The sequence below is a fragment of the Artemia sp. Qi Xiang Cuo genome, chromosome 5, assembly GCF_049724085.1.
Source record: "Artemia sp. Qi Xiang Cuo chromosome 5, ASM4972408v1, whole genome shotgun sequence".
NCBI lineage: Eukaryota > Metazoa > Arthropoda > Branchiopoda > Anostraca > Artemiidae > Artemia > Artemia sp. Qi Xiang Cuo.
Genome location: NC_142798.1, coordinates 79,014,384 through 79,031,957, shown reverse-complemented (window position 1 = coordinate 79,031,957; position 17,574 = coordinate 79,014,384). Strand labels below are relative to the sequence as shown.

The 17,574-nt window shown below is 35.6% G+C and overlaps 1 protein-coding gene across 1 annotated transcript in view; it reads right to left on the bottom strand.

The window, feature by feature from the left end:
• The window catches only part of LOC148952578 (uncharacterized), a 97,854-nt gene extending 81,744 nt beyond the window's left edge, over positions 1–16,110 (bottom strand). Inside the window, exon 1 of the mRNA XM_089089959.1 lies at positions 16,041–16,110. Within this exon, the coding sequence (XP_088946085.1) occupies positions 16,041–16,110 (70 nt within the window). The remainder of the gene's footprint in view (positions 1–16,040) is intronic.
• Positions 16,111–17,574: the final 1,464 nt, after the last annotated feature.

Sequence of the window (17,574 nt, the reverse complement as noted above, 5' to 3'; positions counted from 1 at the left end):
CAAAGCTATTTCATTTAAATGTAGAATTAATAATACTAGGACCAAGGCCGTACCCAGAGAGGGAGGTTAGGAGGGTTTGACCCCCCCCCCCCGAAATGTTTTTTGACTCATAAAACGCAACAAAAATGGATATAAACAAATTTTCATGCGTTTTTGAGTTTTTTTGTGTAAACCCCCCCCCCCCGAAACAAATATTTGAGTAAAACCCCCTCCGAAAAATAATCCTGGGTACGGCCTTGACTAGGACCGAAAGACGAGGGGGAAGTGGCAAATGTATTTTTCAAATATCTGCAAATGAAAACACCACAAAAGGGTATTCCTCAAAATTTAGGGGGAATTGTTCCCCCCACCCCCAATTGATAACACTGCTTAAAGACCTGAAGAAATTTCACCTTGAAGGGGTAAGTCTCTTGAAAATGTGCAAAATACAAAGATTTCTCTATAACATTGGTTACTCAAAAGAAAAATCATTTTTTACCCCCCCCCCCCCCATAAAAAAGAGAAAGAAAAAGAAAAAGAATATCAAGAATTCGATTGTTTGGAATCCATTTTAATTTTTATTTCTTAGTGGGGGAACATAAACAAAAATAAGTTAATGAAATTGAATGGAACTTTCCTTTGAATGGAGAAAAAAAATTAAGAAGTAAGTAAAAGTTTGGTAAGTATATATATATAGCAAAAAAAATGAAACAAAACAGAAGTAGCCCAACATTTAACTATCCCCTGATTGACCATTTCTAATGTGCACGTGTCCAAAATTTTTTACTGAAAAAAAAGTGGTTTCTCGGACGCTAACCATCAATTCTGTAGGACTAATTATTAATTGATTGCTACAAAAACAGTCTACATGACTTGCTTTCATATATTTGCCAGAATATGATTGCAATAGTTCGCAAATTAGGAAATTTAGAATTATTTTTAATTACAGAAGAAGGCGATTTTATAACAAATATACAACTTATAACATTTCTGAGTTAGTAAAACTAGTTAAAAATGATACAAGAAATTTACTCCGTATATTAGTCTCACCATTTTTAAGTTAAAACTATCTATAGTTTGAATCATCATTAGAAAGTTTAATATTCCATTTTTATTCCCTTGGTGATAACGCTTAAAGAGCTGTATTTGTATTCCTAAGTTAATAATTGAATCAAATTACTCTGGCGAGATAAGCAGCACTTTTAGATTTCAGGGACACCAATTCGGGGGGGGGGAGGGCAAGGATAGATTATGAAAAATATTGTTTTTTTTATTTTCTGTCAAAAAACACGACTGCACCCCCTCCTTCCCCTATATTTTGAAGTTTATCTTCCTTAAACGAAATTTGACATGAGTCCGTGCCCCTGGTAGATTTCTCTAAGTCATCCCATCCCTTCAGCCTTATCAGCAATTGCAAAAATTACCAATGTTTTTGAAAGTGAGAATAATTAATAACAAAAAATTATATCTCCATTAAGATTAGTGGATTTCTAATCTTTTTCAATAAAATATGTGGTTATATTATCTAAAGATAAAAAATCTGTAGTCAGGCGATTTTATAACAAATATACAACTTATAACATTTCTGAGTTAGTAAAACTAGTTAAAAGTGATACAAGAAATTTACTCCGTATATTAGTCTCACCATTTTTAAGTTAAAACTATTTATAGTTTGAATCATCATTAGAAAGTTTAATATTCCATTTTTATTACCTTAGTGATAACGCTTAAAGAGCTGTATTTGTATTCCTAATTTAATAATTGAATCAAATTACTCTGGCGAGATAAGCAGCACTTTTAGATTTCAGGGACACCAATTCGGGGGGGGGGAGCAAGGATAGATTATGAAAAATATCTTTTTTGTATTTTCTGTGAAAAAAAACGACTGCACCCCCCTCCTTCCCCTATATTTTGAAGTTTATCTTCCTTAAACGAAATTTGACATGAGTCCGTGCCCCTGGTAGATTTCTCTAAGTCATCCCATCCCTTCAGCCTTATCAGCAATTGCAAAAATTACCAATGTTTTTGAAAGTGAGAATAATTAATAACAAAAAATTATATCTCCATTAAGATTAGTGGATTTCTAATCTTTTTCAATAAAATATGTGGTTATATTATCTAAAGATAAAAAATCTGTAGTCAGCGATAGTGGCGGTTAAAATAGGAATTAATTCTCATAATAACATTATAGAAGTAAAAAAAGAAACAGAGGCCAGATTATCGCTAATTTTTGCTATTTATTTAATACTGAAAATCCCAATCTTAAAATGGCCGTGACTCAGGATTGACCGTGAAATTTCAAGAGTTTGACCTCTTATCGTTTTCCCAGCTTTAATGACCTTTCCATGAACTCTAGATTGGGCTATCGTTTTCAAAAAGAAGCATAAATCGCAATGGAGGTAATAAAACTTGGAAAATTCCAATTGATATTGGAGTTTGATCGAACTGGATGTTCCACTCTCCAACTTCGTTCTTATAATCGGCTTGACTCAGTGTTAACTATAGAACCTGGCCGCAAAATTTTCATAATCTGCCCTCTCAACTTTTCTCCATCTTTAAAGACCCTTTCATGAACTCTAGATTGGGCTATCGTTTTCAAAAAGAAGCATAATTCGCAGTGGAGGTAATAAAACTTGGAAATCTCTAACTGATATTGGAGTTAACACTTGACTCAGTGTTAATGATGGAACCTGGATGCAAAATTTTTATAACCTGTCCTCTCAACTATTTTCCATCTTTAAAGACCTTTCTACAAATTCTAGACCGTTTTCAAAATGAAGCACAAATCGCCGTAAAATTTAGCTCCAAAATGCTTGGAAAATTCCATCTGGCATTTGCATTTGATTGAATTGAATGTTACACCCTCCAATCTCGTTCTCGAAATTGGCGTGACTGAACGACGGAACATAGCCCCAAAAATTTTCATAATCTGGCCTCTCAACTTTTTTCATCTTTAAAGACCCTTCCACAAATTCTAGACCGTTTTCAAAATGAAGCACAGATCTTCGCAAAATTGAGTTTCAAAATGCTTGGAAAATTCCAACTGGCATTAGAATTTGATTGAATTGAATGTTAAACCCTGCAATCTTGTTCTTAAAATTGGCGTGACTCAGGGTTACTGTCCACGTTTTTTTCCGAATATGGCCTCATCTTTTTCTATCTCTAACGACCTTTCAGGAAATTCTTCATTTGTCCATCATTTGACTGTCATTTGAAAAAAAAGGAACATAAATTACTGTGAAATTGAGGTAATAAAAGCTTAGAAAACTTTTAGAAAAAACTGATATTTGATTTAAAGATTTTCGAATTAAAATTTTTAAGAGGATTCAATTTCTTAAGTAGCTTATTTTTCAGCTGCTAATCAAAACGAATGGATTTGGAATTTCTTAATTTAATTTTTCTACCATATTTGCTAAGAACATTAAAGCCTTGGGATTTTGGACATGTGTAGTACAAAATTAGCCTTAAGTTTGTAATCAGGAGACCCTGAAACTCTTATATACTATTTTTGATAATAAAACAGAGGAAAAGGGAGAAACTTGAGGAGGAACGGGAGCACGGGAGCCTCATTTTGGGCCGTTTAGTATTCAGATTGAAAAGCTGTGCAAGACTGGTTTCAATAAATTTTAATATGTCCACCCTTTTATTAAATTTTAATTCTATTTTGCCGTTATAAATTGGGCTGTATACGTAATTTGAGTTTTTTCCCTGGACTCCATGTATCGTCTCATCCCTGGAATTACATTTCTTGGACCTTTCAAACATTTTAATTAAAATGGCTCTTGAAATATCATTTTGAGATCATGTGGGTCTATGGAGATGCCTATAGCGCATGCGTCGTTCAAGGGGCATCACGTTTGCCCGATAGGGAGCCCTTAAAAAGGGTATTAGAAATTTTGCTTTGCAAATGAATGAGTCTTCTTCCAAGTGTTTGTGACAAGTTTTTTTATTAATGTATTTCTTAATGTTTTAATATATAAACATATATACACTTTATACTTATGTTTTGTTTAATTATCATTTAGTATTATTTTAAATATGACTTATATTCTTTGTACTATATAATTTATTTTTCTTTTGTCTTATACTTTTATTATAATCTATCCTTTTCTCACTTACCAGTTTTGTGCCAGTGCGGAGGTTTAAGAAAAGAAGCATTTTGTGTTTCTAGATGTCATCACCAGCTGGATTCATCCATTTGTAGGTAATGAATGACAGGTGGCAGAAAAGATAAGATTCCAGCCAGCCCACAGGTAGCTCTCCAGGTTTTGCTAGGGTAATGACTGAAAAAAAGATGTCACACATTTTGATGGTTTCGCAAATAGATTCTTTTTTTTAAGTTTGCCAGTACGGCTGGCCTTTTTTAGCCTGTTTTTTGCGTCTTCTCCTTTAATTCTTCGCATATGGTTGACAGTTCAAGTTTAATGCTCTGGACCATGAAAATCCAGCAGTAGAATCGTATATCAGGCTGTCCCGTGGAAAAAGTGGCAGGCTTTTCTTTTCGTACCAAAACAATACATATATGACACTATTTGCGTCCAATTCGTCGATTTCAACGTTAGGGACAAAGTTTTACAAAAAGGGTGGGACTTTGGGAACAATAGGCTTCTCAAAGGACCTAGTATTCAACAAATATGATCAGAAGGGTAATTTCCTTGATAATGAATGAAAATATGGTATGCTGCAATTGTCATCCCCCCTCCGGGAATAATTATTAGCTCTAAGTCCTATTATGGAAAAGCAAAAACTGAAGTACTGTTCCCGATCTAAATTGATTAAAGAAAGTGACTATCCCTAATGAATTTTTTCTAGGGGTAAGCATGGACGTATTTTTGAGTGGATGGGACATAGCTCGGATAAAAAGGTGTCAAAGAAAGATGTTATATTTTTCCCAAGCATTAAATAATATTACTTTTTATATTTCTGCCGTCAAAGAAGGGGAATTTCCAGGGGAATTGCATGTAGATCCTCGTCGATGGATATTGTTCCCTAGCCTATGTTCGTAATGAAAATTATGTGCCACGTAAATTCAGTCATTCAAATAAGATTCTTTTTCTTAGAAGGCAGCTTTAGTGGCTAGTAGAGTCAACAGAATAAAGCTTTCATTACAGACTTGTAAAAAATCTCAGTTGGGTATGGGGTTTCATAAGAATCTCGGTTGGACATAAGGTTTCAGTTCACAGGTATTCAGTTTCTTTAGAAACAACAATAGTAGCCAATAGTAGATTATTGTTACAATAGCAGTAACAATATGAATTTGTTGTAACGTCCACTTTAAATAATTCAATATCTTGTTCCTTATCAGACGGTAATCTTTTTCCCTCTTTTATTCACATGCATTTATTCTTTCGTCGTTAATCCTTTTTTTTTTGTTTTACTTCTTTTGCAGTTTGCAAATTTAAAATAGTTATTCTATTTCTTATTCATCATTTTGTGTTTTTTGTCTTAACATTGGTTAACTTTTGTATCATTCATTTTGTACGGAATTAATATACGTTTAAGGACATAAACAGCCTACCACCGCATGGTAGTAGGACCTCTGAAGATGGGAAACCCTGTGAACAGCTCTTCGATAGTTCTCACCAGGGGTGTAATTTACTATGGAGCAGAGGGGCAACTGCCCTTCCTAGACCTTGGTTTCCTTTTCAGCATTTGCCTTTCCAACATTTTTTCTAAAATTATACAAATCTCTATGCAAATGATTTTTGATGGGTAACTTTAACTTATTAAAGTTTACGTGTTTGAAATCATCAAAAAAAGAAGATATTTGTATTTTATATTGTGATTTACAAATTTTTATATATATATATAGCCTATATATATATTTTTTTAGTGTTGGTTACAGGCACCCGTCATTTTTTACTTACAATCTGTTGTACTCGTTTTACAGGTGCCTTTCCAAATTTTTTTCTAAATTTATATAAATCTTTCTATGCAAATAATTTGATGGGTATCCTATAATTTAATGAATTTTACACGTTTAAAATCATTAAAAAAGAAGATTTTTTAGTTTTATATTTTGATATATAAATTACTTACATTTTTGTAGTATCGATTACTCTCAGCCGTCATTCTTTACTTACAATTTATTTCCTGAACTATTTAAAATTAGAATTGTTAAGAATTCAAGAAAAATCAAACATAAATATCTTGGCTTAATATAACCCTTGACACCAATTTTGGTCTGATGCAAAAGACGGCACCGGGCGAAATATTGACATTGATTAAACATTATAATTCATTTAATTTTTAACGATTAATAACTTTAGACACCCCTCTAAATCATCCTGAGCTGAAAGAGGTGCACGATATCTATGTATGCGAGTCTGGAAAGAGGAGAGTTGTGCGCTTCGGCACTTTGCAGACTAGAAACAATTACATGGTTTTGGTTTTGAAAGAGGCGAAAGATATATATGTATACGAGTCTGGAAAGAGGAGAGTTGTGCGCTTCAGTGCTTTGCAGACTAGAAACAATTATATGGTTTTGGTTTAGAAAAAGGTGAAAGATATCTATGTATGCGAGTCTGGAAAGAGGAGAGTTGTGCGCTTCCGCACTTTGCAGACTAGAAACAATTATATGGTTTTGGTTTAGAAAGAGGTGAAAGACATCTATGTATACGAGTCTGGAAAGAGGAGAGTTGTGCGCTTCAGTGCTTTGCAGACTAGAAACAATTACATGTTTTTGGTTTAGAAAAAGGAGAAAGATATCTATGTATGCGAGTCTGGAAAGAGGAGAGTTATGCGCTTCAGCACTTTGCAGACTAGAAACAATTACATGGTTTTGGTTTTGAAAGAGGTGAAAGATATCTAGGTATACGAGTCTGGAAATAGGAGAGCTGTGCACTTCATTGCTTTGCAGACTAGAAACAATTACATGGTTTTGGTTTTGAAAGAGGTGCAAGATATCTATGTATGCTAGTCTGGAAAGAGGAGAGTTGTGCGCTTCAGTGCTTTGCAGACTAGAGACAATTACATGGTTTTGGTTTTGAAAGAGGTGCAAGATATCTATGTCTGCGAATCTGGAAAGAGGAGAGTTGTGCACTTCAGTACTTTGCAGACTAGAAACAATTACATGGTTTTGGTTTTGAAAGAGGTGAAAGATATCTATGTATGCGAGTCTGGAAAGAGGAGAGTTGTGCGCTTCAGAGCTTTGCAGACTAGAAACAATTACATGTTTTTGGTTTAGAAACAGGCGAAAGATATCTATGTATGCGAGTCTGGAAAGAGGAGAGTTGTGCGCTTCAGCACTTTGCAAACTAGAAACAATTATATGGTTTTGGTTTAGAAAGAGGCGAAAGATATCTATGTATGCGAGTCTGGAAAGAGGAGAGTTGTGCGCTTCAGCACTTTGCAGACTAGAAACAATTACATGTTTTTGGTTTTGAAAGAGGTGAAAGACATCTATGTATGCGAGTCTGGAAAGAGGAGAGTTGTGCGCTTCAGCACTTCGCTGACTAGAAACAATTACATGGTTTTGGTTTTGAAAGAGGCGCAAGACATCTATGTATGCGAGTCTGGAAAGAGGAGAGTTGTGCGCTTCAGTGCTTTGCAGACTAGAAAAAATTAAATGTTTTTGGTTTAGAAAAAGGCGAAAGATATCTATGTATGCGAGTCTGGAAAGAGGAGAGTTGTGCGCTTCAGTACTTTGCAGACTAGAAACAATTACATGGTTTTGGTTTTGAAAGAGGCGAAAGATATCTATGTATTCGAGTCTGGAAAGAGGAGAGTTGTGCGCTTCAGTGCTTTGCAGACTAGAAACAATTACATGTTTTTGGTTTAGAAAAAGGCGAAAGATATCTATGTATGCGAGTCTGGAAAGAGGAGAGTTGTGCGCTTCAGCACTTTGCAGGCTAGAAACAATTACATGGTTTTGGTTTTGAAAGAGGTGAAAGATATCTAGGTATACGAGTCTGGATATAGGAGAGTTGTGCACTTCAGTGCTTTGCAGACTAGAAACAATTACATGGTTTTGGTTTTGAAAGAGGCGAAAGATATCTATGTATGCGAGTCTGGAAAGAGGAGAGTTGTGCACTTCAGTGCTTTGCAGACTAGATACAATTACATGTTTTTGGTTTTGAAAGAGGTGAAAGACATCTATGTATGCGAGTCTGGAAAGAGGAGAGTTGTGCGCTTCAGTGCTTTGCAGACTAGAAACAATTACATGTTTTTGGTTTAGAAAGAGGCGAAAGATATCTATGTATGCGAGTATGGAAAGAGCAGAGTTGTGCGCTTCAGCACTTTGCAGACTAGAAACAATTACATGGTTTTGGTTTTGAAAGAGGCGAAAGATATCTATGTATGCCAGTCTGGAAAGAGGAGAGTTGTGCGCTTCAGGGCTTTTCAGACTAGAAACAATTACATGTTTTTGGTTTAGAAAGAGGTGCACGATATCTATGAATGCGAGTCTGGAAAGAGGAGAGTTGTGCGCTTCAGTGCTTTGCAGACTAGAAACAATTCTTAGTTTTGGTTTTGAAAGAGGCGAAAGATATCTATGTATGCCAGTCTGGAAAGAGGAGAGTTGTGCGCTTCAGGGCTTTTCAGACTAGAAACAATTACATGTTTTTGGTTTTGAAAGAGGTGCAAGATATCTATGTATGCTAGTCTGGAAAGAGGAGAGTTGTGCGCTTCAGTGCTTTGCAGACTAGAGACAATTACATGGTTTTGGTTTTGAAAGAGGTGCAAGATATCTATGTATGCGAGTCTGGAAAGAGGAGAGTTGTGCGCTTCAGTGCTTTGCAGACTAGAAACAATTACATGTTTTTGGTTTAGAAAGAGGCGAAAGATATCTATGTATGCGAGTATGGAAAGAGCAGAGTTGTGCGCTTCAGAACTTTGCAGACTAGAAACAATTACATGGTTTTGGTTTTGAAAGAGGCGAAAGATATCTATGTATGCCAGTCTGGAAAGAGGAGAGTTGTGCGCTTCAGGGCTTTTCAGACTAGAAACAATTACATGTTTTTGGTTTAGAAAGAGGTGCACGATATCTATGAATGCGAGTCTGGAAAGAGGAGAGTTGTGCGCTTCAGTGCTTTGCAGACTAGAAACAATTACATGGTTTTGGTTTTGAAAGAGGTGAAAGATATCTAGGTATACGAGTCTGGAAATAGGAGAGTTGTGCACTTCATTTCTTTTCAGACTAGAAACAATTACATGTTTTTGGTTTTGAAATAGGTGAAAGATATCTATGTATGCGAGTCTGGAAAGAGGAGAGTTGTGCGCTTCAGAGCTGTGCAGACTAGAAACAATTACATGTTTTTGGTTTAGAAAAAGGCGAAAGATATCTATGTATGCGAGTCTGGAAAGAGGAGAGTTGTGCGCTTCAGCACTTTGCAGGCTAGAAACAATTACATGGTTTTGGTTTTGAAAGAGGTGAAAGATATCTAGGTATACGAGTCTGGAAATAGGAGAGTTATGCACTTCAGTGCTTTGCAGACTAGAAACAATGACATGGTTTTGGTTTTGAAAGAGGTGCAAGATATCTATGTATGCGAGTCTGGAAAGAGGAGAGTTGTGCGCTTCAGTGCTTTGCAGACTAGAAACAATTACATGGTTTTGGTTTTGAAAGAGGCGAAAGATATCTATGTATGCGAGTCTGGAAAGAGGAGAGTTGTGCGCTTCAGTGCTTTGCAGACTAGAAACAATTACATGGTTTTGGTTTTAAAAGAGGCGAAAGATATCTAGGTATGCGAGTCTGGAAAGAGGAGAATTTTGCGCTTCAGTGCTTTGCAGACTAGAAACAATTACATGTTTTTGGTTTAGAAAGAGGTGCACGATATCTATGTGTGTGAGTCTGGAAAGAGGAGAGTTGTGCGCTTCAGTGCTTTGCAGACTAGAAACAATTACATGGTTTTGGTTTTGAAAGAGGTGCAAGATATCTATGTATGCAAGTCTGGAAAGAGGAGAGTTGTGCGCTTCAGCACCTTGCAGACTAGAAACAATTACATGGTTTTGGTTTTGAAATGGTCCAGCATGTGTAGCTATGAAGCTTCTACTTTAAATGGCTTTTTTGCATAATTGGGTACCTGTACTCCTAGGGTTGAACGCCTTGCATTTCCCCTGGATGCTGATATATGAGGATTCTCGGCTATCTTCACTTAACAGTTCAATTCCATAAGAGCTACGAAGGCTAATGGGTGCACAAAGAGCCAAAAGAGGCTATTGGCCAACTTCCATGGTATTTATCTCTTAAAAGAGGTGCTAGGTCTCAAATTTGCGAAAAAATGAGCCATCTCCCTGGTTTCTACAATGATATGTTCCATTTAACGCAGCTGGGAAAAAAAATCTGGAGACACTTCACTGTTTCATGGAATATTCTATTATGCTATCTACTTATTATTTTTTTTTAATTATTAGGGTTTATTCATCAGCCAAAAATAACAAAATCCAGAAGCTAAGCTTGTAAAGGAGATCACTACTCCAACCAGGCTTAAAAAAAAAACTATCATATAAAAATCACTAATAAGCGACTATACAACCCCTACTCGTTTTCAACTCATCTATTCTCAGTATTTTATTGCGTGCTTATAATTAATAAACTATATGAATATGAATACGAAAAAGTACATGAGATTCTTAGCACTTCTCAAATAGATTAAGACACATAAAAAATAAATTGAATAGAATTAACTCAATTAAATTTATTTTCAATTAAATTTATTGCAATCTAACTAAATTAGATTAGGATAGTACAAAAATCAGACGCCTCCGTGCTGTTCCGTTAACCTAAGATATTTCGTATTCGCGTATTGCAATATTGCGTACTACGCCAAGATATTCCATATTGCGTATTCATAATTGATAAATCATATTTACTAAAAAAAACAAAACATAATTCTTATCGAAAAAACCTCTTTTTGGAATACAAGGTCACTAAGTCTTTTTCTGATTGATAAGTAAATCAATTAAATAATTCAGTTTTGATGTGGGATTTTCTCTTTTTCTTTTATTATATTTTTCTTTTTTTATACGTTACAATCAATTTTTATAATTCACTGTAATTTATTGACATAATTTTACAATGTGCCAAAGACACAAGTACCCCGGCTTTACTCGTCTATTGAATAATAACATTTAGTTACTAACTAATCTTAATTTGATTCTTTTTTTTATCCTTAAGGCATTCATTCAAAATTTGGGGCCCCATTTTATAGATTAATTTTAAGAAATATTTTCCAAAAAAACTTTTTCAAAGAAAGGGGAAGGGACGAGTTAAAACCAAAAACCGAGCATAAATAAATTCATATACTAACTCAAATTTAAAACGAAAAGAAATTGCCATAAACGAATAAACAAAACCCAAAAGGAACAGAAATTAAAATGAATGATAAAACTTAAAGATGGCAGATACTTAAAAGTGGTAAATAAGTCAAATTAAAAAGAACAGAAATTACCACAATTCAAGTTGGGCTACTCCCCACCCAGACTCTCTAAAGGCCAGAGCGATTTTTGCGCTTTACTGTAAACAAAATGCATTTTAAACAGTTTCACATTTTATCATTTTGGTAAAAGGGAAACTACTGAGCCATAAGTCCCTTTGGATAGTGATGTGAATATCGCTGTTTTAATGTTTAAAGGTAATATGTGACATTTTCAGACTTCCGACATAATTGCCATAAACCACGTGTTAAGCTGTTCTCAAAGGTAGATAAGCAATACAATGGAGATCAGGAAGATCAAAATGTGATTTAGACAAATTGTTCCGTTGATTTACCCTTTGAGAAAAGCCTAACAAACAGTTTTTATCAATTATCTCAGAAGTGTGAAATGTCAGATGTGACGTTTAGAAGTGACCGTGACGGTATCTACCATATGCGTAATAATGCTTTGTATTTTTTATATTTTGTATTTTGTATATTGTATATGTATTTTATATTTGTATTTTTCGAGAAATAGGAGAACAAGTTGCTTCACTGATTAGAAAATTTCACATTCAATCAAAAGATGTACAAATTAAAAACATCTTTTATAAGTAATTACGGGCAGTATTTTAGGGCAGTATTACGTTCTCATCAGTGTTGCTAAGTTAAACCGTTAAGATACATATTAGCCAAATTTGAATACATTTTTCGTCCATGAAAATTCAAACTTTAACATTCTGTTGATTCCTAGGGACAACTATACCTTCCAAGAAAAGCTTCACCTTCTCAAGCTGTTTGGTGTCATACGTTTTTACCTTCTTTTTCTGCTAATTTTTTGCCCATATTCTTTTTTTAGATTTGGCGCCCGCTACTACTTGTATAACTGCTTATGAAGGTCTTTTTCAAAAAAATTGAATTCCCGCTTTTTCATAATTTTTAGATATATGGTGTCTAACATGCCTTGCAATGTAATGTAATTATTACTGTTTATCATGAACAATAATTTTAATTTTTATCAGTTTTATTTTTTGGCTACTCTTAGTAGCACTTTACGTAACACAAATTGGGATATATAAAGAACAGAGGTGGAGAAATTGGATTATGGAAACACAGGCTTGGAAGCAGGCAGACCAATAGGCCCACTAGGACCGAGCCTGGGGACGCATATTGCCAGTGGGACACAATAAATCATCACTGAGTGACTTTTTTCTTAACAAAAACTGGACTGATGGGATTTATCGCCAAAGTGTCAGGTGCACTCCACTCCCGCGCTGCAGAGAAGTGATTTTGAAACAGCCCAGGAATTATGTGCCCAAGAATGGCAGCTGAGAGTTCAGTATGACCTCTCTCTTTCATTACTTTTGACTCATCAGTTGCGTTCTGTTCATTGCTTCCACTATCCCCGATTTTTAGGGACTTCCCTGAAATTTTTGCAAAACGGAGCGGCAAAAACGCTTGGGCCTAAGAGGGTCAAAGCTTTAAATCTATTCGTGGATGGAAGAAGAAATGAATTTCAGATGTGTAGGCTATGTGGTTGAGTTGTGTAAATTAGTTATTAGAGTAGATTGTATGTAGATTAATGCTTGGCATTTGATACAACAAGGTTGTTTAGGTTAGAGTACATGGTTGTGTAAGTTTCCACTTAACCAGATCAAACAATCAGATTTTACTTTCAATGTCCTTGTTACTTCAAATGCTCTGCTCCTGAACTAATCACATGAGAAAAACTTCATGTTAATATAACGCTATCGATGAATGATACTGGGAATCTAATTCTTAAGAATACTGTATTAACATAGTAGATATTATCTTTTCAGGAAGAATGGCTTTATTCCGTGCACATTAGAGATCATGTCCTATTTTAAGGAAGCAAACTGTCTATAATTAGCAACAATCTTTGGGTTTTTTACCAAGTTCAGGGAATTACCGCGTTATTATTGTAGATATAATTTTGTGTAAAAAAAATACAGAGCTTAAATCTTTATTTGAAACATCAAGTCCACTTTTATAGTGAGGTGCAACGTACGTTTTCTTTAGAATCTCGCATCCTAAAGTTTCGTGAAACAAAGAGTGGGGGTTACTTGCGACAAGCTGTGTCAGAGCGGAAGAAAAGAACCAATCGCGAATATTCAATGAAAGTGAAACTGGCTTATAAGATCGGCTATCGAAAATTGCATTAATGATGGAAAAAGAAAAATATTTAAAAACTTTACCACGCTTTCAAAGAAATAATCAGTTTGGCAATTTGCGAAGAAATGTTTGCCATGGCACTGAGTCTGACTCATAGTTTAGCTCAGAATAGGTTGAAGTTTCTTATAACATTTATACAATGATTGTTCAAGCCGTCTCCCTTCTTGATGATTGAAAGAAGGAGTTGAATAACTACGTAATGAAAGAAGGGGGTTGATACTGATGGCATTTGCCTGGTATATGACACTTCATTTATTATATGACTTTATTACGGCTCGTTTTAGGTTTTAATATGGCTGCTTACTTTTCTCTCTGTTTTTTTTTAGGGGGGGAAGACATTTATTAAATCAATTTATGCTCGTTTTTTAATTGGACAGTTTTATTTATGGTTGATAATTTGAATATTTGCACAGTCTTTCAGTGTTTATGTACAAGCTTCAAAAGTTGAATTATAATTTTTACTTTGAACAAGATTTGCAGTCAGAATATTCGACCAGCGGCTGCCTTTCCAATAGCTTTTTTTAATAACATTATTGAAGTAAATCATCGAGTGGATTGGGAGATGGATGTTCAGGGGAAGGTGGTCCATGCTGGGCATAAGTGCATAGTGAGCAATTAAGCTTAACCTCAATCTGTTCAGGTGGAAACAAGTTGCCTGGTCCATGTGATATGGTTTACATTGTGGTTTATTTCCTTACCCAGTTTTGAAGGTAATTTATAACTTTAGTTTTTTGCTCTTTAAAGTTTTTATCACAAATATAGAAAAATATTTTGAGACCATAATTGTTCATTTATCTCTTTTTGTCCCTCGAAAAGTGTTAATTGACTTGTTAGAATCCTTGATTTTAGACATTTTAAGTAGCGCCATCGTCTTTTTTTTAATGTACCAGACTCATCAGATTTTGATTTTGGTGGCAAGAGGGCGGGTAGTACATACTGTGCCAGTATAAGCTAGTACATAGTGAGCCACTGACTCAATATGTACCATAGCACTTTTTACTAAAAAGCGTTTTCTTATAAAAAGTTTATTGTTACCGTCTTTACATGACAAAATACTCAGAAGAAGATTATGATAAACCAGAACAAACAAACAAAAGTGGACTTACAAAGACTACCTACGTCTGTAAATAACTTAGACTTTTAAGCCAGTCCCAGTCCCTATCATCAGCCGTTCTCAACATATGGGAAGACATGCTTATTTGATGACATGGATGCATGTAGTGTCTTTTGATTTAACTCTTTCTTTTTCCTTGTCTAAGTTGAAGGTCTGCTGAGGGTTCTTCCAGCCCCCCATACTAAATGGAAGTCCAAATGGGTCAGCTTCTGGAGCAAACCCGTCTGGGCGGATATAACGTGAACTGTTCTGCAAGTACTTGCACCACTTTGTGAAGCATTCGTGTGCCTCATCTGAGCGAAAAACTACTGATCCTTGATAATCATGAATAGAATGTTTTGGTAAACGCTGTGAACATAGTCAAGGAAAATAGCAATGTCCTTCTTACTACTCCCCTTCATAGTACCCACAAGCTGCAACCACCACACATCAGTGTTGGTTTTTCGATAAAAGCTCACAACAACAGAGTGATGAATAATTGGATACTAAGCAATCCAAGGAAAACAGTTACCATCAACAAAACAGCGGGATTGGTTGGTTCATCCTTCCCACGTTCATTCACCCCTTTCAATATCCAGAGTGGATTTGAAAAATCTAGTATTTGGCCTTTCAACCCTGACGTCTTTTCTGAGTAATATTTTTGTCCTCGTTTGTTCACCTATTCCGCCACACATGTCATAATTCCACAATTCTATGCCCCTTCGCACCACGTAGGGCACGTTTCCACCAGGCTTGGTGTACACGATTTTCGAAACTTTTTCAAATGTGTCTGGTTAGAATTAAAACTTTTGCCCAGCAGCATATAAAATCAAAGTTGTGCCCTGAGGGCATATAAGGTATATATGGAAAGGGTGATCGTATAAACTTCGGAGGGGGCTCGTTGGATTGGTAATCAGAAATTCTAGTCAGAGCTTCTAACTCATAAAAAAATATTATTGGAATCATTTTAGCTGAAAATACGTATTAATAACATAAGTCCAAAATAAAATATCCCAATATAAATTGACCTACCTTTTCCGCTGAGGCATACTTGTTATTCTAAGATTTTTCAATTCGAAACTGTAAGTCAAAGGCAAGGCCCTGCGGGGCTGGCTACTTGGCTTGAATCCCTAATTTTGTCGGACTCGTAAAAAAGTAACAAAAATGTACGTAAAAAAATATTTGTTGTCCCTTCACCCAACAAAATGCCCTCTCTCCCCAAAGAAAATCGGCCCTGACAGAGGCGAAAGACAATTTAGTAGGAAGGGTGGGTCATCAAAATGCTCACAGACCCGCTTGTCAAGGATAATCCTGGACAAGCGATGGTATTGCCCCGTTAAAATTTTCAGAGATCATTACCTCCTTCAAAAGGTAGGCAAAATTATCCTTCTGATTAAGAAAGATTTGCCTCTTTCACTAACCTGACGGTGGTTCGTCTCCTTCATCATCATCCTCACTATTTGCCACTATCAACACCGATATAGAGCACATCCTTGGACTATTCTGTAAGTTTAAAAAAAAGGATCGCACATAGAAAAGCCTTTATTTATACTTTTTCGCGGGTAGACCTACCCTGGGGGTTCAATTTACAAGTTTTACAAGAAACAGGATAATAAATTTAGTTTTTTAGGGATGTTTCCTTATCAAAGATAGTCTTGGTAAATTTTAATTATTCAAGGCCCCACTGGATTGGCTGTCAACTTTTGTCCCTAGAGAGCTACACGGTTCGGTCTTGTGACTATAGTCATGTGACTTAAACTTGATTTTTACAGGTAATAAAAAAAAGTAAAATGAAGAACTTTGCACTAACCAACTTGTACGAGTTGTACGATGTAGCTTGACAAATAGTTTGCGCAAAATGGGCATGACATAGGAGTTATGTACCCGACCCAAGGTTATTTCATCTACATCAGAACAACAGATTTGGAACTAAACGCTGCGTTGTATGCAGGATGTTGCAACAAACGGCGGCCGGCGTTTATCCCCCCCCCCCGGACGATTACCCCTGGAAAATACCCCCTCTGCGGAAAATACCCCCGGAAAACACACACCCCCGGAAAATACCTCCCCCTGGTGACTACCCCCCCGGAAAATACCGCCCCCCCCCCCCGTAGAAAATAAGGCTTTCCAAATTTGAGAATTTTATTTGAGTTTTTTTTATTTCCGTAGGGGGAAGGAATTTTGGTACTTGTGTATTGTGTGTCACTCACTCAAGAAATAGATTTGCATATTAGGGGGGGGGGGGTAAAGTTTAGCGGATCTTCATGCAGAATAGGTTTGGTACAAGTATTCTGCATATTAGCTAGATAGATAGAGAAGTGTATTTTAAAGCCAAATATACGGCCATGAACATAGCAAAATAACACAAATGAAAGGCATAAATAACAAACTTTGATCAGCGATCATCATAAAACACTTAATTGAAACACTACATTAACCTAATTATAGTAACTTGGAAAAAAACACTTAAATTAAAAGAAAAAAACACTTGACACGTGGAAAAACACTTAAATGAAACATTATATTTACTTTATAATAGGATTTTTTTCTTTTTAGTTAATAAAATTTCCAGATACCTCGGTATTCTTCTGTAATTTTTTAGTGGCTATATTCCTAGAAAGAATTATTTTCTGACCTTAAACTGTCCAAATACTTTACGCCCCCGGCAAATACCCCCCCCCCCGCTGGAAAATATCCCCCCTTCCCCGTGGAAAAGAAGGCTTTCCAAATTCGATAATTTTATTTGAGTTATATTTTTTTAATTTCCATATGGGAAAGGAGTTTTGGTACTTTTGTATTATGGGCAACTCACTCAAGTTTACGTTGTGTAAAACTCGATAACAAACCGGTTTCTTAGTTAGTTTTTTTATCTTAGCGCGAGAGAAGACAAAACATGTGACAGAATATATGGCAAATATATAATTTGGACTATACATTTGCACATAGGGGGGGGGG